Source organism: Phallusia mammillata, chromosome 7 (assembly GCF_965637545.1).
Source record: "Phallusia mammillata chromosome 7, kaPhaMamm4.hap1.1, whole genome shotgun sequence".
Lineage (NCBI taxonomy): Eukaryota > Metazoa > Chordata > Ascidiacea > Phlebobranchia > Ascidiidae > Phallusia > Phallusia mammillata.
Window position 1 is genome coordinate 9,770,189 of NC_137258.1, and position 24,428 is coordinate 9,794,616.

General features: G+C 35.7%; 2 protein-coding genes across 4 annotated transcripts in view; one reads left to right on the forward strand and one right to left on the reverse strand.

The window, feature by feature from the left end:
- Window positions 1-304: 304 nt before the first annotated feature.
- LOC145238724 (kinesin-like protein KIF3A) lies at window positions 305-7,795 on the reverse strand. The gene is made up of 16 exons (XM_080101968.1): window positions 7,687-7,795; window positions 7,449-7,542; window positions 7,190-7,351; window positions 6,941-7,092; window positions 6,620-6,803; window positions 6,262-6,401; window positions 5,761-5,958; window positions 4,153-4,266; window positions 3,858-3,987; window positions 3,448-3,616; window positions 3,003-3,183; window positions 2,784-2,861; window positions 2,280-2,492; window positions 2,037-2,108; window positions 1,858-1,973; window positions 305-1,413 (listed from the first exon to the last, which is right to left on the reverse strand). The coding sequence occupies exons 1-16, from the start codon at window positions 7,690-7,692 to the stop codon at window positions 1,362-1,364; spliced, it is 2,061 nt and encodes a 686-aa protein (XP_079958094.1). The 5' UTR covers window positions 7,693-7,795; the 3' UTR covers window positions 305-1,361.
- Window positions 7,796-9,022: 1,227 nt separating this feature from the next.
- Window positions 9,023-24,428, forward strand: part of LOC145238722 (uncharacterized) — a 40,019-nt gene continuing 24,613 nt past the window's right edge. The window contains exons 1-17 of one of the 3 annotated variants that reach the window (XM_080101964.1): window positions 9,023-9,260; window positions 9,329-9,455; window positions 10,246-10,376; window positions 10,834-10,999; window positions 13,525-13,627; window positions 13,955-14,089; window positions 14,403-14,504; window positions 14,550-14,695; window positions 14,815-14,950; window positions 17,020-17,128; window positions 19,016-19,064; window positions 19,152-19,199; window positions 20,210-20,836; window positions 21,007-21,163; window positions 21,823-21,965; window positions 22,056-22,142; window positions 22,343-22,537. In XM_080101964.1, coding sequence (XP_079958090.1) covers window positions 9,154-9,260; window positions 9,329-9,455; window positions 10,246-10,376; window positions 10,834-10,999; window positions 13,525-13,627; window positions 13,955-14,089; window positions 14,403-14,504; window positions 14,550-14,695; window positions 14,815-14,950; window positions 17,020-17,128; window positions 19,016-19,064; window positions 19,152-19,199; window positions 20,210-20,836; window positions 21,007-21,163; window positions 21,823-21,965; window positions 22,056-22,142; window positions 22,343-22,537 — 2,568 coding nt within the window. In that variant the 5' untranslated portion in view covers window positions 9,023-9,153. The remainder of the gene's footprint in view (window positions 9,261-9,328; window positions 9,456-10,245; window positions 10,377-10,833; window positions 11,000-13,524; window positions 13,628-13,954; window positions 14,090-14,402; window positions 14,505-14,549; window positions 14,696-14,814; window positions 14,951-17,019; window positions 17,129-19,015; window positions 19,065-19,151; window positions 19,200-20,209; window positions 20,837-21,006; window positions 21,164-21,822; window positions 21,966-22,055; window positions 22,143-22,342; window positions 22,538-24,428) is intronic. The other 2 variants (XM_080101965.1, XM_080101966.1) reach the window with 2 other exon arrangements.

Sequence of the window (24,428 nt, forward strand, 5' to 3'; positions counted from 1 at the left end):
TGTTTAACGCAGTGATTGTCAAACTGTGTTCCCCGGCACATTCGTGCGCTGAATGGTTTCTGGGCGTGCCGCGAAATATTTGCCATATTTCAAAGTGCAAATATTTTCTGGTATTTTGGCATTTATGACAATGTTTAAAAGGCATTTTTCATTTTAGGTCATAAAAAGCAATCTTATCCACCACATTAAAGTTGCAAACTAACTTTCTTTAAACAACTTTTGAGTTTGTTAATGTGCAGCATGCCTGAAAAGTTTGAGAACGACGAACTTAACGTCACTGTAAAGCGTGAAAGACTCAACTGCATTCGGTGCCAAATTCGGTTTTAATAATATTTAAGATTCGTTCATTGTGAAACAAAAAAATATTAAGAAACGGTTGCCTAGATAGGAGAATTTGACACAAACTTTTACTTTAAATTTAAGCGGAATTTACGCACAAACACAGAACACAAAAACGCACGTAAATTTGTGTGACACAGTGATTTGCAACAAGCACATGTTGTGCAAATACGCAACTACATTGAACAAAATACACTACAAGAAATAAATATCTGATAGATCAGTGGTTCCCAACCTGGGGTTCGCGGACCCCCAAGGGGTCCGTGAGACGGTTTCAGGGGGTCCGTGGAGGCAAACATTTGTAGTAGCATTAACAACAATACAATATTTTTAAGTTCCCAAACCGTTTTTACAATCCTATATGCAAGTGCAAACTGTTAAATCAAACCCTTATATCAGGAAAATTTGTGATTGTTACCATTGTGACATCACAACACACATTAACAATATAATTCTTTGTGCTTTGTTTTAAGTATTGTACACTAGAAAATTTATCTCTTTTAGTGCATTGACTGCTACAGTACAGGACTTTATTGAGATTAAAGGACTGTGAAGGTTGATTAAAAAAAAAATTCTTTTCATGTGAGTTTTACCCTGTTACAAATATTTCAAACATTAGTTTGGGCTGCATTCAGTTCTAGCACCGTTACATTTTAATACTGTTGACTTTATGGAAAATATTCGCAATATGAACATACAAAAACGTTGAGAGCAAAACATATTCATCACATGCAAATAGAACTTGTCAGCACCATAACAAACACATTGAGTGCGGTACAGTTATAGACATAACAGATGACTCAGCAATTGTCAAAAGGATGATCCTTAAAACTTTGACGAATGCCCTCAAACTCACAGCTAAAAAGAACTTTGTCACATAAATTTCACAAGCGAGAATAAATATGTGAAAGTCAAATGCATGCGCCACAGTTATATAAAAAATACATGTTGACTAAGGGTTGGGAAACAAATAGGTGAAAGTTGTGGCTTCGTCGCCGTATAAAACCAACGTAGTCACGTGATTAGGATAGAAGAACCGCGTCTATCTGATCTTGAGCGCTCATTGGTTTCTTCCTAAACACACACAAACAGAGATTTACACAATGGTTTGTGAGGAAAAATGACATGAAACTTGAATTGCGCATCATTTTTTTTGCTTAAGAAAGGGCTGTTTGGAACAAACCCATTTGAAGGTGAGTTTTCATTGAACACGATTTCATTTGGTTCTATGTTTGCCAAAACTTATAATCCAAACATTTTTACAAGGAATTTACTCGTTTTACGGATCAAGAGTCACCAAGATAAAACAAGGTGGCTTAAGCTTCATGACTTATCCGCAAGCTCCGAAAGTTTTATCTCAATCCATTAAATGCTTCATGACAAAATGTCAGACAAACTTCAAAAAAATATCTATGTTATAGTGCAATTGTGTTGCTGTTTTTTTTCACCAATAGAAATAAACTCATATCAAATAAAAAAATAGAAATCTTATTGCTTAGTAAGGGCATTCATATTTACTTTTTTCCAAACTTGAATTTTGCAGAGGAGCTTTTGCTTGTTTTGGGTCGTTGGTTATTATCGTGATGAACTGCACCAGAGTAAGAGAGATATTTGCCCGATAAATCGACTTCCTTCTGCAAGAAGAACAAACAATGTAAGTTATCCACAGAAAAATGTTGCTACACACAAACTGTTACCTTGTCAGTCAGGTTCTTGTCGGGAAGTGGTGTCTGTTTACGCATGTTGTTTCCAGTGTACGCCACACATTTCTGCAGAAAGTAACAATTGCGTTTAGAACCAGCTACTCTGGAAAAATGACAAGGAATTTTTCGAATCACAAAACTTTTCATGATTTCAATCCATATTAGCTACTTCTGTACTGGTATTATTGTAACACTTAAATCTTTAGTTGTGTGATTTTATAACATCTGAAAACATACCAATTGCCATTCTCCAATTTCATCATTCCAGAGTGTATGCTCCTGGATCATTTGTAGAAAATCATTTGGGATAAAATGATCGATGACGAGTGAGAGCCTCCGAACCTCGGATGACATTTGTCGCACTCCCTCAAGAAGAGCTTCCATCTCCCGTTGGTGCTCTTCCTGCATGTCCTTCATCTCAGACTTGTGCTCCATGTAAATTGTCCAAACCTAACGAATTGTTGTAAATGAGTAAAACATGCTTTTTCAAATTAAGAAAAATTGTATTAAACACAGCCAAGCTTTTTTCACAAAAAAACAGGGGTACCTTGCTGGAGCAATAACTACCAACCAAAAGAGTATTTAACAATTACAAATAATAATATTTACTTTGATATAACCTAATAAGCATTCTTTTTTCACTTTGTAATTCCAATTGCCTTAGCATCAATGGCATTGACACATTTTTAAATCCTGAAAAAAAGTTTAACGTTCACTGCGGCCAAAAATTGATGAACAAACCTTTTTCAGTTTACGTGTTTTAACCTGGGCTTCCTCCCTCAGATCACTGAACTTCTCTTCAATATCCAAACGTTCAGCCTGATACAAAAGAATAATGTAATACACATCACACCACCATAAATCATCAGCATTGTTACAGAAAAAATGCCTGTGTCCACCATATGTATATTTGTTTATGAAAGATATAATTTGAGGCATAATTCTTTTAAATCAGATTACCTCCTTGTCCTCAATTTGTTTCCTCAATTCTGTCTCTTGTCTTTTTCTTTCTTGCAATTCAATGTTGGATTCCTCCAGAAGCTTTTCCTGCTCTTCAGCTTTCTGCAGCAGATCCACTCCTCCAACAATCACTTTGCGCTCAACAGCTTTCAATCTTTCCTGTAGTTGGTCCTGTTCCTTTCTGTAAGTTAATATTGTTGAAACATATATTTAATATACAGGGAGCTTAAATGGGCTCATGTCAAGATCGTTTTATCACATGTTTTACTCTTCCTTTGAATGGTTTTGTTTTCTTAGGTTTGGTTTAAATTTAGGTACAAAACAATAACAACTTAAAAAATGTAGAAAACATTTTTTTTCAAGTAACAATACAACAAGTGAAACAGACCTTTAAAGACAAAAATAAATTCGAAAGTAGTTTGAAATTAATGTTTGTTTAACTTACTGGGCTCGCTTTAATTCAACTTCCTTCTTCTGAAGTTCTTCTTTTACTCTGTTCTTCTCCTCCTCCACCATATCCCTACCTTCTTCAAGCTGTTTGCGCTCCTCATCAATTTTCCTCTGCAGTTCGGCCATCTTTGATGATGAACCATGTCGGCCTTTTCCCTTCTTTTCTACAGCGTTAATAAAAAAGTTCATGGTTCTGCTACATACCTCTGTAAGGTAAACCTTTATCACCTTTATTGTTAAAAGTCATAGAAATAATCATGGTTATCTTACGAAACATGACTGTTCGACCTTTTTATTTATTTGAAGGTGCTGTTTTAACAAATCTTTTATAACCAACAGTCATGGAGTTTTGTGCCTAACCAAAGTTTAAAAAAAAGAAGAATGAAAACAGTAAAAAAGTTATACTTTTTCTCCTGATCATCACTCCATCTTCTCCCATTACTTCCTCTTCACTTTCGTCGCTATCATCATCTTGTTCTGCCAATTTCTTTCGTAATTCTTCAATCTCCTGCTGGTACTGCCTCAGCATAGCATCCTACAAAAACACAAAACTATTTAAATCCCAGCACTTACAATTGTATTTGTACTGTAATAAAGAAACGTGATAGTGTGATAGTATCTTTAGGTGATAAACCAAGTAAACTAGAAAATAGTATGGTAAAATAGTACAAGCAGCCCTTTCATCGACTTTCATACAAACCTTTGGATCTTCATTAATTACTGCTTTGTTTTTGATGTTTTTCGCACGATTGGCGTAACGTAATGTTGATATGGTTTCATCATAGTTGTAGTTAGCTGGACCAATGTTTGCACACTAAAATCAAAAATAAGAATAAACTAGAAGAGTGGCTTTCTGATATAATTACATTTTATATATTCTATACGATATTTACCAATTTACTATACACATCATTTGATCAACAGATATGATTGTTTTTGCAAGCAAAAACTGATGGGTCCCCACATGCGCGTTTGTGCGGATTTAACGTCCTGGTTATTTTTAGATTCTTAAGAAAAAACTTAACCAACTTTAGTAATAACCCAGCTTTAAAAGTTTCGTCCGTATTCTTTTGATGTCATATAATTACAAAAAAACAGTACATAAGAACGGGAAAAATACTTTTAATTTAATTTCATGCTTTGACCTTGATATTTTCGTTCAAGGTCAGTTTTTAACACAATTTTCCACAACTGAAAATGTGCTTGATACTTAATAAAACGACATAGCATAGCGGCGCAAAAACAGCTGATTTCTAATCACCGAAACAACTGTCTCGTAAAATGTCTGTCCGGACGTGAAGCTGAGCAATCCCACTGCATTCACCCGCCTTAATCGTAAAGAAGTGAATTACTCCCTTGAGAGTTGAGACTTCTATCTGACTGACAGTGTACATATTATGGGCTGTAAAAGTAACTATTTGGCCGATTAAAACAAAATTTTAAGTACTGAACGAATAACCTACTGCAAACAATTGTTTAACATTTCAGCACATTAGGGCTTGTATTTTTGGCCTAAAACTTATTATTTGGGGGTTTAAGGGGTAAAATGGGTGAATCCAATAAAAAGTTACAAAATTCTTTAGAATACCTTACATTGCACCAACCAACAAACCATGAAACTCGCAGATTATGTACTTTAGTTAGTACAGCCGTTTTTAATTTTTTTTTTTTGGGGGGGGGGGAGGGGGGGGGGCTGTGAGTGAACCACTAGGTCGTTTGGGGTCAAACTTCAGGAGGATCAAATTTGGAACAATAACTAACATCTGTGCGAATTTGAATAAATTTGAAGCACTCTTTCTTGACCAAACGCATTTAACAAACCAGCGTTAGACAGAAATGAATATTTGGGGGTTTAAGGGGTGAAAATGGGTGAATCGAAAAAAAAGATACAAAATTGTTTGAAATATCTTATATTGCATCAAACAACACAGCATATCACTCAGAGATGCTGTACTTTAGTCAGTACAGCCGTTTTTAAAAAAATATGTTTTGGGGGCCTGCGGGTGAACCGCTGGGTAATTTGGGGTCAAACTTCAGGAGGATCAAATTTGGATTAATAACTAACATTTGTGTAAATTTTATTAAATTTGGAGCACTCTTTCTTGACCAAACGCGTTTAACAAACCAGCGTTAGACAGAAAAAAGAATACGGACAAAAACAATATGTGTCCCCTTCATAGAAGGGGACCCATAAATACGGACAAAAACAATATGTGTCCCCTTCAGGGAAGGGGACCCATAATTATTTTACCAAACATAACCATTAAAAGTAAAAAATAATTTGTGAAACTGATAATAATTTGCATACCATAAGTGTTTTGGAGTTTCCTCCCAATGAATCCTGCAGCATTCTTGTCAGTTTGGAATTCCTGTATGGCACATGGGTGCTCCGACCATCAACCAATGCTGATATTACATTGCCCAAGGTAGACAAGGATAAGTTAATCTTGGTGGCTTCTTTCAACCTTTGTCCGGTTGCGCCAGTCTTTACTTGTCTTTCAGAGCCCTATTTAAGCAAATGTAAATTGTAGGCTTATCAACAACTGTTTAAATTTGTGTGTTACACAGTTGTTTATAAATGCTAAATCTTGGTTCATTTTAGCAAAAAAAAAACTGTTTAACAAAAGTTACAAAGCAAAGTAATAGTCTTCTCTTTAAGAAGTCAGAAATAGTTTCTGCACTTACAAGGTTTATGTCTATAACAATTCACATCTATTTGGTTTTTGTGCAAGAAAGTCACAGAAATACATTTTTACCACTTTTGAACAAAAATATATTTAGGTTAAAGTAAGGCTACAACTATACTTACAGCCAAATCTACAAGATGCAGTTTTCCCACTCTGACATGTTGTTGGCCATCTAAACCCTTTTCACTACATTCTATTGTGACAGTGAATATTGCATGAGATCTCGAAGATTGTTCATTCATATCAGTAGATCCAACAGACCCTGTAAGATACAAGTATTTAAGGCCACTACATACAAATTATGTAAACCCAAAAATATAAACAAGCTTTCTTTGTTAAATTAACAGTAGTACCCTTTCCAATTATCACCAAGTATCCTAATTTTACAATACACTGATTTCGGCTTTGCATGATTGGCTATATCTCATGAAATTACAAGTGTTTGGCAAATTTGACACTGTAACAATATGTGCACTCAACTGTTTTTGTTTCCAAGTGTCATAATCTTGTCCATGTCATCTGCATTGTTGACAACATACATAGAGAGGTCTTTTACATAAACACCGATATCAGGTCTTTCCTTCACAGGAAGTCTCATAGTTTGGTCTTTTCCTAATAGATCTCGAACCTCTTCATTGTAGATCTCCAGATAAGAGACTCGAACCTAAAAAAATATGGAAAGTAACAAAACTTTTTCAATCACAGTACGCCAGGTGCCATACCGAATCAGCAGGTCACCAAGCATAACTATTTCAAAGGTGAAAGCTATGTATAATACTTTGCACTAAAGAAAGTACAAACCAAAAAGCGAGTGTCCCCTTCTGCTTTTGCGATGTGTCCGAATATATGAGCAAAAGAGTTTGGAATTATTCCTCGAAGTTCAGGATGAGTTCGAATCCCTTCCATTGTAAAAGTTTTTCCAGTACCAGTCTGTCCATAGGCAAAGATTGTACCTTAACCAAAATCAATGTATCAATCTATGTATCCGATGTGAGCCAACCAGTTGACAGGTGCAGAAGCATTCAAATATGCTATACTATTTTGTCTTACCATTGTATCCTTCTAAAACAGAATCTACAATTGGTCGTGCAGTCAAGTTGTATACATCCACTTGCTTGCTGGCTGGTGCAAATACGGTATCGAATGTAAAAGTTTTTGGTGGTTCATGTGAATTAGATTTTTGAACACTCACTTGTCCTCTCATCTCATTGACTTCATACAATAAAATATGAAACAATTATTAAAACTATTTTGCAAGCATTCTTTACATTGAAGTACAAAATAGGATTGGTTTTACTAAGTAAACTACCTTCAACTGCTTGTTTGTGACCATTGGCAATCTCTTTTTCATTGAGTGGTCGACATCTTACCACAACTTTCACATTGTCAGCACTGTCTGATGCCTGCAAAAAAAGAGTTTGACAATTTTATTCTAGTAAAAGGATCCATTTTATACATCCTAATACAATATTGTTGTTTGTTTTCATCTAATGTAGCATACTTGTTACTAAAAATCAACATGGTACAGTTAACTATCACATACATACCGGCATTTTGTTGTTTTTCTTCCAAATAAAGAGTTGTGTTACGATAACACCACCGTGAATCAACGGCAAATCTCACACGAATTGTAAAAGTAAAATCTGAATTAAAATTTTCCTCCTGGGAATTTTTGTTGTTAAATTATCCTTAGCGGCAGAGCTTATATTTTTTGCGTTTTAATTTGGACACCTTTGCATTTTTGATTCAAGTAAGTTTTTGTATCCATGAAGCTAAATATTAGTTATTTATTTGAACAAAACAAACGTCATCAAGTTTGTTGATAAATCGTTGATCTGAATAAAACAGCCCAAATAAATGACAAAGATTTCAACAATGAGTCAGAAAGTTGTACGTTTTTTTGTCAGCTGAGCTCGGCGTATCTCCCGCCAACAGCGAACGAGGCCGTGTTTGTGTGAGTACTGTGAGAGTTGCCATCCAACTTGTCATAACTCATAATGCAAACTGTTTGATCTAATTTTACAACAAAAATGTGGAGTGTCGACAATAAACAAAACGTTTTGTGGTAGTTTTTCCCTCAAACCAAGTTTTTTTTTCAAAGTGGCGATGGAAAAGAATAAAAGTGTTAGACTGTCTCGTTTATTATTGCTCAGACCGATTTCGATAAACCTCAATTTTGGAGAAATAGGCGTGACATGCTTTTTGTTGCAATTTCATCGGGCATCTTCTGGGCCAAAAACATAGTTTATGGCGACATATGTGACGAGAAATTTTGCGTGACGTCATCACATGAGCCTATAATGTACGGACGATTGGAAATGAAAGTGAAACCCTTTTTTATTGTAAACATTGCTGTTGTTGTGTGCAATTTGTTTAATTCCAAAACCATTACAAGGCTATCTTTAAATATCAATTAAGAAAATCGTAAGATTTGTTGCAAGTTGCATATCCTTGTTATTTGCAAGAAAAAGCTCTGCTATTTAAAGCTTTGACATCTCTTTTACACATTATTTAGTGGGCATGACTGTGGATCAGGGGCCACCAATCTTTGGTAAGCTGTTTTTTTTTTCAATTTAAATTTCATTTCCTTTACTGTTTGGTGTTTACCAGTTGGGCAAAACTGTCAAATTTTAGTGTAAGACTGTCTTATTGTTTTACTCATTTTGTCAACAAATAATTGGACAAAAATTCAGGAAATCTGCATTTGCACCTAATACTAAAACCAGACTTTACATGGTGAAATACATATTAAGTTAAATCTCCTATAACAGTTTAAGTGCTTGTGCAGAACTTAAGAGGGCAATAGGGCATGAAGTTCAGGATTAATGGGAAAAGGGTGGCATAGAGGAATAAAGTTAAAAAAAACACTGCTTAATACTCGAGTTTTTTTTTTTTTTCAGATTAAATCCAACTAGTACAATTTTTAAAATTAAAAACAGCTATATCCACTATAAAAATAAAACATTTAAAAAAAAAATAGGATGTCTCATCTTATATGATATGTAAAGTTTGTCATGTCAAAAAACGGAGTGGTTACCATTCATCCAGTAGGTTTGCCAGAAGATGACTTTGTTGGTCCCGAGTTTGGCTGTCTTGGTACAAAGTCTCAGAACACATCAAGGTATGGAAACCAGTTCAAGACATCATACAGTGTATGTATGAAACATGTGCATGATTATTGTTTTTCAGCTTATCTGGTCGGTATCCTCTGAGGCAAAACGTAAGAAAAGTTGCATGTACAGTTTGCATGAGAAAGAGTTATCCCAACTTAACAAACCACAGAAAGCATCCCATACTAAAGGTTTTGACTTGTAAGGTGAGATTGTCAAACTTACTTGTTTGGATTTTAGAAGGTTTTTGCTGTGTGCTTCACACATGATTAGTGCTCATTATCTGGTTGTACTGAGGGCTTAATACAAAACTGTAGAGAAATTTAATAGGTTCCCCAATGGACAAGATTTTAAAACTTAGTGGAAGGACTTAAATTTGTACATGTTGTTTATAAGTAGACACTTTAGGTCTGGGAGTATAAACTGGGATGGAAAAACCTATTAAAATGGTCTTTGTAAAGTTTGGCATCAACTAATAAGGCTATTGGGGAGGAATGAAATGTTTTGAATTGATAAGTGAGGAGTTCGTTGATAAAGGTTGGAAAGCGGCTGGCTAATAAGTGCAAAACCAAGCATTGATCCTGGTGTATAGATTGTTGCTTTTAAAAGATTGGTTGAGTTATCACCAATTTCTGAATTTCGTAATTTATATAATTTCATAAAACTGTTATTGCAAAACGCCATTGTAAAATGGTAATTGTAGACTTATATATATACTGCAGAGGCTCACATGGTTTACATTGTAAATTAAGTTTGTAAATTGTTACCCGTTAAAAACAATAAGACATGAAAGGTGAAATCTATCCTTTGGGTTCCTATGATAAAATATGTACTGATCTGGTAAAGAGTTATAAAAATAGTTGTACGTCGGCATTTAACACATAAACAAACTATTTATTACAGAAGTATGGCATATACAATGCATTTATCTCTAACAACTATTCGGATTTTACCAAACTATATAAACACAAGTTTTAATAGAGTTTTCTTGTTTAGGAATGTTTTGCATTTTATGAGTCTGGTGAGTTTGCAAAAGATGAGAATGGTATTGATGAGCATTGCAGATGGTGTGCTGATGGTGGTGATGTCCTACTTATCTGTGACAACTGCACTAATGTTTTCTGCAAGTAGGTAGTATATCATAAGAAGGTTGGCACCAAACTTTTATTTTGGCCCAAATTTTTGCAAAATTGATTGCTAAAGATTGTTCCTTGATTGACGCACACCACATAAACCTATAAAGCTCTATTTGTGCATAATATATGTTGCTATTTGTGGGTGTAATATTTCAACAAAATACACCGAGTGAAACATGTAGTCAAAGGAGTACCATATTATATGCAACATGTTGTTATGATAAGAAATTGATATAAGTAAAGTCTACAATCATATGCCAACCAAACTGATATGACACATACTTGCTGCCCAATGATTCATATGTTTCCCATAGTTTGATAATATTGTCACATTAATTGTTTTTACTGCTTTTGTGTCCACACTTTAACCCCTAAAATAAAATTAACTCAAACATGTGCGATCCAAGTACTTTTTTATATAACACGCCATATTGTTTGTTACTTTTAGGCAATGTATTGAACAAAACTGCACTTCCGAAACGGCTCATCGTCTTTTAATTTCTACAAGCTTTGTGTGTTTTGTATGTGATCCAACACCAATTGCTGCAAAGCAGCTAGAATGCAAAAAAGTTTTCCAAGAACTGTTTAAAAAAAGCAGACTTCAGGAACCTGAGGTGTGTCTTTGCATAAATTGTTTATTGACCATTCTTTTTATAGTGGATATAGTGCATTTGCACAAAAAAAGTTTATCATTTTTGGCCAACTGCAAAATATGCTACTTCAAAAATTGCCCAATACAGAGGTTTTCTGACTTTTTTTCTTGTTTAACACTTTCCAAGATAAAATTTACCATTAGGTTTATTAAACACTTAAATTCACTAAAGTAAACATTTTTACTTACTTATGTCTACTTCACAAAGTATATCAAATATACCCTTGTGTGTAAACCTCTTGCTTAATAGATGTATTATGGGTCTCCTTCCCTGAAGGGGATACATTATGTTTTTGTGCATATTTTTTTTTTGTCTAATGCTGGTTTGTTTTCACCTTTCAAAGTTTAAAACTTAAGTACATGATCCAGAAGTCTCATACTTTGTTGCTCAGTGCACAATAATTTGTTTCAAATGATTTTGTCACTTTGAGTTAGATTCACTCATTTTTTACTTCATTACTCCTAATTATTAATTCGGGAAGGGGACTCATATTGTTTTTGTCCGTATTTTTCTTTTCTTTTTTTCTTTTTTCTGTCTAACGCTGGTTTGTTATACGCATTTGGTCAAGAAAGAGTGCTTCAAATTTATTCAAATTTGGACAGATGTTAGTTATTAATCTAAATTTGATCCTCCTGAAGTTTGACCCCGAATTACCCAGCGCTTCACCCACAGGCCCCCCAAATGCAACATTTTTAAAACATGGTTTGTTATATGCGTTTGGTCAAGAAAGAGTGCTTCAAATTTGTTTAAATTTTGTCAGATGTTAGTTATTAACCAAAATTTGATCCTCCTGAAGTTTGACCCTGAATGACCCAGGGGTTCACCCACAGGCCCCCGAAATGTAACATTTTTAACGCTGGTTTGTAACGCTCGTTTGGTGAAGAAGGAGTGCTTTAAATTTATTCAAATTTGGACACATGTTAGTTATTAATCCAAACTTGATCCTCCAGAAGTTTGACCCCGAATTACCCAGCGGTTCACCCACAGGCCCCCAAAATGTGCATGTGTCTAACGCTCGTTTGGTCAAAAAAGACACTGTAGGCAGGTCCCAAGAGAGTAACTCACTGGTTTACGATAGCAGGAGGGCTCAGCTTGACGTCGGACAGACGTTTTACGAGACATCGTTTTGGTGATCAGAAATCAGCTGTTTTGCACAGCAATGCTATTTCGTTTTATTAAGTTATCACTCACATTTTCAGTTTTGGCAAAGGTTTCACACCTGTGACGTGATTTAAACCTAATAAGCGTGCTTCGGTTTCGTATATGTCAAGCAAAACTTGTTAATCAAAATAAAGTTGAAAAAATAAACTTGACATTTTTGCAAGATAATTTTTTTTAAATGCTCGTTGTCAGGTCGGCCGCCGCATGACCACGGGTTACTTAAGGTCAACTAGTAGGTATTACTAACACAGTTCAGAACTTTCTTTCGTCATAATGTAGCGTTTTTTGGCAATAAATTTAGGAATCAACAATCAAATGATGTATAAATTAGGTTAAACGGTGTTGTTGAACAGTGAGTGCTATTGAAAATGGTGTCGATAGGTCAAACAGTCATTTGGCGTGTGCACCCTGAGAGGTTACTACAGGTCAATGGTTTTGCGAAACAAAGTTAAATGAAAAACAATTTGTTATGTGTACACTTGTAGCAAATTGCTTTTTAATTTAAAGTGTCTGTAACACAACTTTTACAGCTTTCTGAAATTTTTTTATCTGGGTCTAAGCAAGAGATTAAATTAAAGTATTTGTTTCATTCTTTTTTAATGTTTTTGTAATTATATGACAATAATAGTGCAAAAAGAATACGAACAAAAAAATTTTATTGTTGGGTTAATGCTTTCTAAAAATTTGTCCTTAAAAATCTAAAAGTCACTGCAACATTTGTTTACCGTAAATCCGCACAAACACATGTGTGGGGACCCATTAGTTTTTGTTTACAAAAACAATCATATGTGTAGATCAAATGATGTGTATAGTAAATTGGTAAATATCGTATAGAATATATAAAATGGAAGTATATCAGAAAGCCACCCTTCTAGTTCATTTTTCGGTTTACCACTCCTATGGATCAAAAATACAACCCCTAATGTTCTGGAATTTTGAACTGTTTTTGTAGGGTTTTCGTCTGTGTTATTTAAAATTTTAGCCTGATTGGTCCAGTGGTCACCTTACACATGTACACTGGACAGTCAGACACAACCACAGAAATCTCTGATTTACAACTCTGGTTTAACGCATGGACAGACATGTTAATAGTCACTGTATTTGTGACACAATACCAGGAAATGTGTGCCTTCAAAAACCTAGTCAAAAGGTTGTTAAGCAGTGTTAAAAGTGTATAAACATGTGTGGGGAACCTATTCGTTTTACAAATATAATCCATCATTTCAGTAAGCCAAAGGATGTATATATTGAATTGTTAAATGAGATAAAGAATGGACATCAATCGCAAAGCCTACTCCTAGTTTTATATGTAATTTTTTTTTTAGAAACACATTCCATTGGTTAAGGAGAAGGTTAGAAAACCAAAAGCAAAGCCAACACCAAAACCAAATGGGGTTCATTCATCACTACCACAATCAAAACCATCAGGTATATCTTTATAATCTTCAGTGACGCATTTATCTAACTTGTGGGTGTTTTATACAAATAAGTGGGTGCTACTCACTTTAGTACTCATACAAATTAATGCAATAAATTGGATCAGAGCATATATGTAGGTAGGTAAAAACCTCTTATTAAAAATATTCAAAGTAGATGTTGCATTTAAAGAACATTTGAAATCTGATTTACAATTTATTTTGCAATATTGGTCAAAATGATTACTGTTACCTAAATTACTGTAGAGAATTTTTCAATGAACTCTAGTCATACAGTGTAATATATGCCTAAAGGTGAAATAGGAATGTTGCTTTTTAGGTTCACCACAGAAGGTTCCAAAGTTGAGAATACAAATTAATTCCTCTCATGCTCCTCCACAAGTCTTTCCAGATACAGGACATTATGAAATTGCAAATAGATGGAGTATTTCTGAAGATGACAGTAGTGATGATGGTAACTGACATTGCCAACAGGGTTGTTAACTAGCAGGCATTGTTTTTTGCACATAAGTGATTTATAAAATTGCAGTGTAGAAACCAAACAAATGTTCCTAACAAATCTGCTATGTTGTATAGTTAGCTACTAAACTCTATATATAACCAAATTGGTTCCTGCTTTACATGGAGCAGAAATACATTTGTAATTTCTTTCAAATACTTCTTCTGGTGACAAAAACAGTTAAACAAGGCATTGCTTAAATGTGTTTTTATTCAGATTGTGATAGTTTTTATCAGTTACATAATTCATTGTACACAAACATTTGCAGAAGAAGATACAGTCCAGACTCCTAAAAAGCACACAAAGCTTAACCATGGCCACAACCATAAGCATGCTGTTGATGTTTTTGAGGCTGAACGATCTCCAAGAGGTAGTTTTAAATAAGGACATTGAATTCAAGTCAATTTATTGTCAGTCACTGTCTTAGGCCCTAACAGTGGAAAGAAGTCAAGCGCACTACAAACATGGAAAGTCCACTGTAAAACAAAGATGGAGCGAATGTGTAGTGAGGTTAGCAACCTTGGAACGCAACTTTCTACACGGTTTGATGCAATCAACAAGGTTCGATTCTGTCTATTTTTTACCAAAACGTTTAGTTAAATTTGACCTTTTTATACTGGCATTGCTATTTACACCAATTTGACCGATTTAATTTATGCCATGGTGTTATTTCGTTTCAGACGCCCTGGACTACTTTTGCTGCCTTAAAAGTTATTCAAGACGTAAAACATAACAGCAGTGCATTGCTGTCTGCCGTCCAACACATGCATGCGGAGATATGCAGTATAGAGGAAACATTCATTGCCGACCGCGGAGGTTAGTATTTTACTGGGGCGTCATTTTGGAAGCTATCTGCCACATCCGCTGTCATGCCTAGTGTGTTTCAGTGTGCCGTGAGTTGTGCACGAGTTATAAATCTGATAAGTGCAATAAAGCCTGTACATTTAGCACTGGCGCCCACTTATGGGGAGGCGGGGAGGCGCCGCCTCCCCGGGTATTTGCGTCGCTGACTACGTCATAAACAAGTTTTGCGTTAATTTATGCACATACAGTTTTGTAGTAACTCTGTACTACTGCACAGTCAACGACTGCTTACGGTAGTTTGAACAGACAAACCTTTCTGAAAAATCAAACAATGCATATTGTTACGTCACAAACGTATACTTGAAGTGTTATATGTAGGGTTGCCATACCGTCCTTATTTTGAAGGGCAATGTCTTAGAAAAAGTTTTTGTCCTTATTTCCAACAACTGTCCTTGTTTTTGACTTAAGTTCTTATTTTGTCTTATTTTTAACAATTACAAGTCAAATCCCCGCTAAACCTAGACCTGGGCTGTCGTGAGATGCACTAAGTGTTTTCTACGAACAAGGAGTTGGAACAGAATGTTCCTGGCAAAAAGAAATATGACATGTGATATGTCAAGGCTCATGCAAAGATTTGTTCAAAAACGTTTGTTTCGTTTGACATGAAAGTCGAATTGTTCGTGTGTCCTTATTTCGAGTTCCATGTCGATGGCAACCCTGGTTATATGCAATGAGCCATTGGATAAAAACATGCAAGGAGTGTTTGCGAAAACTCGGTCAGTAACATCGACACAAATTGACATCGTTTAGAAAGGGGGTAGCCAATTTTTTTCAGGGTGAGCCGCATAGCATGAAAATGACATTGACGGCCACATAGCTTACAAGCGAAAACGCAGCGCCCGTTCCGCAATTGTGGTCTACAAAGCGCTTTTGTGGGACCAGCAGGAGCTACAATATTATTAAGAGATAGCGCTACTGTCGAACAATAAAATTATCTGGCATAAATTACTAACTTCTCACTTATGTCATCACAATTAACAAAGAAAGGCAACTGTATACGCACAGTAACGAACGCATGGGTACTTTAAGTCTTGTCTGTGATGTAACAAACTGTTTTTGGATCATTTTTATGCGTCCTGTGAAGTGCAGAACTAGGTAAACTTAAGACCACATGTTGTTGTGGGTACACTTTCGTAGCAAATTAACTTTCAACGGTTAACTCGTTGTTTTCCAAGATATATATTTAGAACAAATACCTTCGCGGGCTTTACTTTGGTAATTGCTGATTTAAAATAAACTAAACTTAAATGCGTTACATGCAATTTGCTGTGTAAATAGAAAACATGGTTGAAACCAACCAAACGACCTAGAAACGATTATTATAATGGCTTTTTAGACGCATGTGCGCCTTGTTGCGTAAAAATAAAACATGCTTTGTAATAATTGTTCCGGGGAAAGAAAAAATGTTTACTGTATAGTTGGGTCGGCATCAGCTTCTAATGTATACCAGTACAGAAACACTGTAAAGGCTGTAACTTGCGACGTTAGGTGACGTCCGGGCTGAAAATATTTCCGTCTTTACCGAGCCGCCTCCCCGCCTATTTTAGCAAGTGGGCGCCTATGACATTTAGGCTCAAATGTGAAAACGCTGCGCTTGAAGTCCTGAACATCCACTCCAGCGTTCTGCGTTTTCAAAGCCGTTCATGGAGAACTTTATGTCAAAGAAACCACTAGGCGTTTTATCCTGTGTTTTAAATGAATTGACATAACAGGCATTCTTATAACACATGATAGTAGCAAAAGGATTGGTATTGGGGTTAGGGTACATTGCAATGTAATTAACAATGCTGGTAAAATGTATTAGATGTATATACCATATGTTAAAAAATACGGCAAACTATTATCGGAACCAGTGTCTTTTTTTGTACAACTGCGCTCAAACGTAGGCTTTCAATTACACTTTGTGTCCCAATCCCGTTGTCTTACCAGAAGCAAGGTGTGCGTTGCCTAGCAACAATAAAACTTCATCGCTAATGATTTATGGAAGCGACCGTGCTGTTTAAATACTAATTGTATTGTAGCGTCTGGCGAAGCAAGCACGACGACTAAGGACTCTGAAGATGATTCTATTGAACTGACGCCACTAAGTCCAACAAAACGAAAAATACTGCTAAAACGCAAAGAACGAGAGTAAGATTTAGATAATTGTGGCTCCTTATATTGTAAACTGGGGTCACGTGTTGATTATACCCATTTTTGGTCATTGTTTCTACCCACTCAACCTCTATTTGTTTCCCTCTTTGTAAAGTTTGCACTTATTAATACATTAGTTGTACATTTTATTATGGGTCCCCTTCCCTGAAGGGGACACATATTGTTTTTGTCCGTATTTTTTTTTCTTTTTTCTTTTTTTCTTTCTAACGCAGATTTGTTCCCACGTTTTGGTCAAGAAAGAATAGTTCAAACTTTTTCAAATTTACACACATTATAGATATTGGTCTAAAGATGGTTCATGTGAATTTTGACCCCGTTTGATCCCTCGGTTCACCCACAGGCCCCCGAAACGTAAAATTTTTAACACTGGTTTGTAATGCTCATGTGGTAAAGAAAAAGTGCTTAAAATTTATTCAAATTTGGACATATGTTACTTATTAATCCAAACTTGATCCTCCAGAAGTTTAACCCCGAATCACCCAGGGATTCACCCACAGGCCCCCGAAACGTACAATTTTTAACGCTGGTTTGTAACGCTCGTTTGGTAAAGAAGGAGTGCTTCAAATTTATTTAAATTTGGACATATGTTAGTTATCAATCTGAACTTGATCCTCTAGAAGTTTGACCCCGAATTACCCAGCGGTTCACCCACAGGCCCCCGAAACGTAAATGTGTCTAACGCTCGTTTGGTCAAGAAAGACACTGTAGACAAGTACCAAGAGAGTAACTCACTGGTTTATGATAGCGGGAGGGCTCAGCTTGACGTCGGACAGACGTTTTTACGAGACGTCGTTTCACACTTTTCAGAACTTTCTTTCGTCATAAGGTAGCGTTTTTTTTATGACAATCTATTTAGGAGTCAATGCTCATGCCATGTAAAAATTACGCTTAACGGTATTGTTGAACACTCAGGACGGCGTGCTATTGAAAACCGTGTCAAAAGGTCAAACAGTCGTTTGGCGTGTGCACCCTGAGAGGTTACTACAGGTCAATGGTACTCATTTTGGGAAACAAAGTTAAATGAAAAACAATTTGTTATGTATACACTTATAGCAAATTGCTTTTTAATTTAAAGTGTCTGCAACACAACTGTTACAGCTTTCTAAAAAAATTGTGTTCAAAACCCGACCTTGGACGACAATATCTGGGTCAAAGCAAGAGATTAAATTAAAGTATTTGTTACGTTTTTTTTAAATATTTTTGTAATTATATGACAATAATAGTGCAAAAAGAATACGAACAATTTTTTTATTGTTGGTTTAATGCTTTCTAAAAATTTGTCCTTAAGATTCTAAAAATCACCGCAACATTTGTTTACTGTAAATCCGCACAAACACGCGTCTGGGGACCCATTTGTTTTTGTTTACAAAAACAATCATACGTGTAGATCAAATGATGTGTATAGTAAATTGGTAAATATCATATAGAATATATAAAATGGAAGTATATCAGAAAGCCACTCTTCTAGTTTTTTGCACCTTCGGTAGGCCCACTGTCCATATTAAAAATATTTAACATTTTCTTCGCAACCACTTGCTTAGAAATATTCACCCAGATGACTTAATTTTAAAGCAATTATTTAGTGCTTATTAATTGTTTGCGATTTTTTTTAATCATTGGTGACTGTTTCGTCCACGGCACAAAACTATGCAACTCAAAGCCGGTGATTGACAGTTTTACGACTAAAGAAGTCTAGCGCAACATATAGCAGCAGATACAAATTGCTGATTTACTTATCATTAAGCTTGCAAAGCGCTAACCTGATGAAGCTTTACGCCATGATTGCCTTTGTTGTTTGTTGATTGTTTTTGTTTACTTTACTTTAAACCCTATTCAAGCTGGTAAAAACAACTTTTCAAACAGGTCATTACGCCGAAGTCTTTCCTCACAATCGCCAATCAGCAATAAAAGGGTGAGACACTATAGTTGAAATACCAATACATGGTTATTTAACTTACACGCCTGCATTTCGGTTGTTTATAATTTTGAAATATTTTAGAAGGAAGTCCAACACAAAAACTTGGTACCAACAACTGACACTGATAAGGTAAGCTTTGTAAACTCAAAAAAGTGTAAAATGAATTTATGAGTTACTTTCATCAAACAAAACTTCCAGAGAGCTTGTGTAATCTCTATTTAAGCCTGTAAAAGATTAGGTTTAAGTTCTGTGACGCTATGTATTCGTGGCGCCATAAAGAGCTAACAAAACATTTGCAGTAGAATGTATTCACTACAAAAAAGATAGTTTTGTTTTTGATCAAGCTCCTTTTTAAGACCGTGTACTCTTAATTTTAAGTACCTTCAACTTAATCGTGATATATGTATCGTTGTTTACCTACCTCATTCATTTACCCAACTAGAATCCCCCATTTTGGCAAACTCAGTCGCGTTGCGTTTAGTGCCACTCGTTTCTCCAGCAAAATTTTCACCTCTCAGACTCCTTTTTCTTTCCCAAGCACAGCTGCTGCATTTTTATCATAGTTTCCTCCCCTTAGTTTTAATTTAGCATATTTACAACCGCTAGGTTTTTGCAGCTTTGACCTGTGTTTTTCGTCCCACATTACCATAATGTGTTACTATGTTTGTTGCCTTAAGGTGCACGTGAATAGAGTACAGTGCAGTACAATATATGCGTATGTCAAAACATTATGTCAGTGGTTCCTAACCGGTCGGAAATTTCCATCAGTGGGAAATTATGTGCCTCAATTGTTGTTGTTTTTTATTAAAGGTCATATCTCTGATTATTTCGCCACACGGTTAAGTAGTTTCAATTAAATAAAGACTATAATAGTTAATGTACGGCACAAAACAATCACCCGCATAAATTTATAACATAGGGAGAAATTCGTGCTTGGTGATTGACGTTGGTGGGAAACACACCAAAAAGTTTAAAAACCACTGCATTATATAATAAAATTTTCACGATTTGTAGTGCCAAAAAATAGATTTCCCTGACTGTTTATTGTCCACCACAGTGCAAATCTTCATTCTGTTAATTCAAAAATATTTGTGATGGGAAACTTCGCAGAGAGCATCATGGTTTGCTTGTTGTTGCAGGAAAACCTGAGCGAGGCAAGTTTAAGCGACATTTTTCCCACGAAAACCATTTCGAGCGACATCGATGTTGACAATGCGGAGACCACAACTCCCACTGCCAACCGAAATACTACTCCTGCATTGAACGAATCCGTCAAGAAGAAAATCCCTGAATCGCTTATGACGTCATCCGACTCTGACGTCACCAATGTGGACGATAACACGAAGCAGAAAACTGCCTGCTCACCAAAACCTGTTATAACACCGAAAAGAAATGTCGGCATTAAATCGAAAAAAGTGTCTCCTGTACAAACCAAAGTTGCCAAGAGTAAATCTGCTAAAAAATCCGATTTGTTATTGGAAAACGATGATGATTTGTTCAGACCTATATCTGGAGTTCACACACCTTCGCCACGAAAAAGCGAACGATCCAATGAAAGTAAAAGTGGCTCAAAACATAGCGCTAAGAAACAATCTTTAAATGATAGTAATCAAGATGAAAAGTCAAATAGGGATCCTTCTAAACCTGATCGACCCCTGGTAAGAAAAAATAGAAAGTTGTTTATTGATTCCGATGATTCTGAGGAGGATGTAGAGATAAGCGAAGATGATGGTGATGATGATGATTTTGTTCAGAAGATGCCATCGGTAGGTGACCTGCTTATGCGAAATTGTCTCTTCAAAATTCCGTTGTATGTGTTGTAAATTGATAACTTGTCTATGCAAATTGATGCCTTCATTCTCATTTAACTATAACATTAATGCTGCAACCTATAAAACCCCCTTAGTCTTTATAAACCTTTGTTTTCTATGCACAGATGGATGATGATTCGTCTGATTCGAGCCCGGATATAAGCGAAAATTCGGAGTTGGATCGGAACGAACTTGCCTTCCAGCAACTGATGAAAAACATGGCGGACGAACCGGAAGAAGACGAATCGGACTCAGACGTAGAAGATATGCTTAAGCGTGAAAGTATAAATGTTAAACAGAAAACAAAGTCCAGTATGAACTAGGTGGTTTTTAAAGGGTTATTTTGCAACCGAACCCTAGATTGATTTATTTAAGGCAAATATAAGACCGAAAGTTTAATTCACTAAATGAACTAGTTTGGTATTTACGCCTAAACAAGTGTTTAACTGTATGCAACAAAGTAGAACTCACTCTGTGTACATTTGTGCGAAAAAGTGAACTCCGAACCTAGAAACATCATTTCAAACTTAAACCCAAACCCAAAATATCGGACAGGTGATAAAACTCGTATTAACTCACAATAGTTTAGATCAGGCGTCACCAAACATTTAAGTTTAATAATGATTCGCGCGGACCGGATAGTTTATGTGCCTTAGCGCCGTCTTTCCAAACTTAGCCCGCGAGGCGATTTTTATAAGGGCGCCAAGATATGGTCTTTCTACAATTCCATTTAAAATCTAGTGATTCGACTGTAGTCTCATCTTACGAGTAATGCTTGTATGTTACGTCAAAATAAGGTAATTGTTTGCACACAATTAACATTTGTAGTCTTGTCTGCGAAGTAACGGACGGATCCGGCCGACTGGCCGTAGTTCGGTAACACATGGTTTAGATGAAAGTTGTGGTGGGGATCTGGTGACTAAAATGTTTCTTGTTCTCAGAGCTTTCGCGAAAAATCTCTAATGATGATAAGAGCACTGACGAAGAACCGGCGGATGGTCACGTGCTTCGAGATGAAAAGGAAACGCGATCCGAGGACGGAACAACTCACAAAAAAACTGTATACTTGAATCCTCTTTTAAAGGTAAGTTTTTTCCATTCAGTTTGTGTTTTCACTTTATCCATGTAAATATTGTTTAAAATTTGTATGCATTAAAAAAACATGTTTTATCAGGTTCCATTGTCAGTATCAGATGGTGAAATGAGAAAGCCCAAATCTGACCGAAAACGAAAAACTCCATCAAAACCTGAAACCTCGACGGTAGCAAACAAACAAATTTGTGTTTTCGTTAAATATCGGTTTTGACAACATATTGGTTTGTTTGGGATCACTTAAATAAGAAATCTTAACAAAACAATTTGTAACAAAAAAGTATGTGCTGTATACCTGCTGTGGAAAATTCCTAATTTCTATGTGCATTGGATGTTCCAGAAAAAAGCTAATTGTTAAATTTAACTTAGACAAAGAAACGTCGAAAACTGTGCATTGACGAGGCGTTGAAGGACGACAACCTGTCTGACGAAGATCAGTCTATTCTCAGACAGGTTGGTCAAGGCACGAAAGGTCTCTCCGTAAAAGTTATGCTCTCGGATCTGAAACATGATGCCAAACTGAAACATGTTTTAGAAAATGATAAGCCTTCCACATCCAAAGCAGTAAGTTTCTTTGTATTTTAGCATGAAGGCAAATGACGGGTTTGGGTCCTATATGTTTCAGCTAAATTTCATCACGAATTGTTCTTTCTTTTCCGATAAGTCGATATTCATTGCTGAGAAAAATGCTGGCCTTGTGATCAATATGGTTGCGTCGCAGTACAATTGATATCATACAGCCATGACTTCCTATTGCCAAATGCCCATTGATTAATTCAGTAACACGTTACTGTTAGGTCAATATTTTATCCGTACTCACAAAGGTTGTTAGCTGCTCAACAGACTTTGACTGCTGGACATCGCTAACGGCAAAGTTTAGATGGATTTTTTTAGAGCAGGCTGTAGCATACCATGCCCACTGTCGGCTTCATGCTTTTTTTCTACTTTCTGTTACAAAAGGGTGATTCAGTTTCTATCCAAATTCCACATAGTGTTGAATCTATTTCGTGATGCACTTTTACTTTAAACTTTACTTATAATTATTTCCATGAAGGACACATATTGTTTTGTCCGTATTTTTTTTCCTTCTGTCTAACGCTGGTTTGTGAGACGCGGTTGGTCAAGAAAGAGTGCTTTAAATTTATTCAAATTTACAGAGATGTTAGAAAATAATCCAAATTTGATCCTCCTAAAGTTTGACCCCGATTGACCCAGCGGTTCACCCACAGGCTCCCAAAACGTAAATTTTTTAAAACGGCTGTACTGACTAAAGTACAGCGTCTTGGAGTTTCTTTCTTTGTTGCACCAGAGAATGTTTCGTCATAACGTATCTTCTTTATTTTTGACAAATCAATTCAAAAATCAGTACTTAAGTGATGTATAAATTAGGCTGAACGGTATTGTTAAACACTAAGGACTGCATGCTGTTAAAAACAGTGTCAAAAGGTCATTAAACGGTCGTTTTTGCGAAACAAAGTTAAGTGAAAAACAAGTTGTTATGTATACCTTTGTAGCAAACAACTGTTTTTTTATATAGTGTCTAATATAACAGTTAAGGCTTTCTAGGAAGATATTTGTTTAAAAACTGAACTTGAACGACAATATCAAGGTCAAAGCAAGAGATTAAATTGAAAGTATTTTCCCCGTTCTTTTTTTACCGTTTTTTTTAATTATGTGACAATAATGATGCAAAAAGAATACGGACAAAAACTTTTAAAGTTAAGTTAATGCTTTGTGAAAAATTTGTCCTTAAGAATCTAAAAATAGCCGCAACATAGGTTTACCGTAATCTGCATAAACACGCGTGTGGGGACCCATTCGTTTTTGCTTGCAAAAACAATCATATATGTAAAATTGTGTATAGTATAGTAAATTGGTAATTGGTAAATAGCGTATAGAATATATAAAATGGAAGTATGTCAGAAAGCCACTTTTCTAGTTTCATCACGAATTGTTCTTTCTTTTCCGATAAGTCGATATTCATTGCTGAGAAAAATGCTGGCCTTGTGATCAATATGGTTGCGTCGCAGTACAATTGATATCATACAGCCATGACTTCCTATTGCCAAATGCCCATTGATTAATTCAGTAACACGTTACTGTTAGGTCAATATTTTATCCGTACTCACAAAGGTTGTTAGCTGCTCAACAGACTTTGACTGCTGGACATCGCTAACGGCAAAGTTTAGATGGATTTTTTTAGAGCAGGCTGTAGCATACCATGCCCACTGTCGGCTTCATGCTTTTTTTCTACTTTCTGGTACAAAAGGGTGATTCAGTTTCTATCCAAATTCCACATAGTGTTGAATCTATTTCGTGATGCACTTTTACTTTAAACTTTACTTATAATTATTTCCCTGAAGGACACATATTGTTTTGTCCGTATTTTTTTTCCTTCTGTCTAACGCTGGTTTGTGAGACGCGGTTGGTCAAGAAAGAGTGCTTTAAATTTATT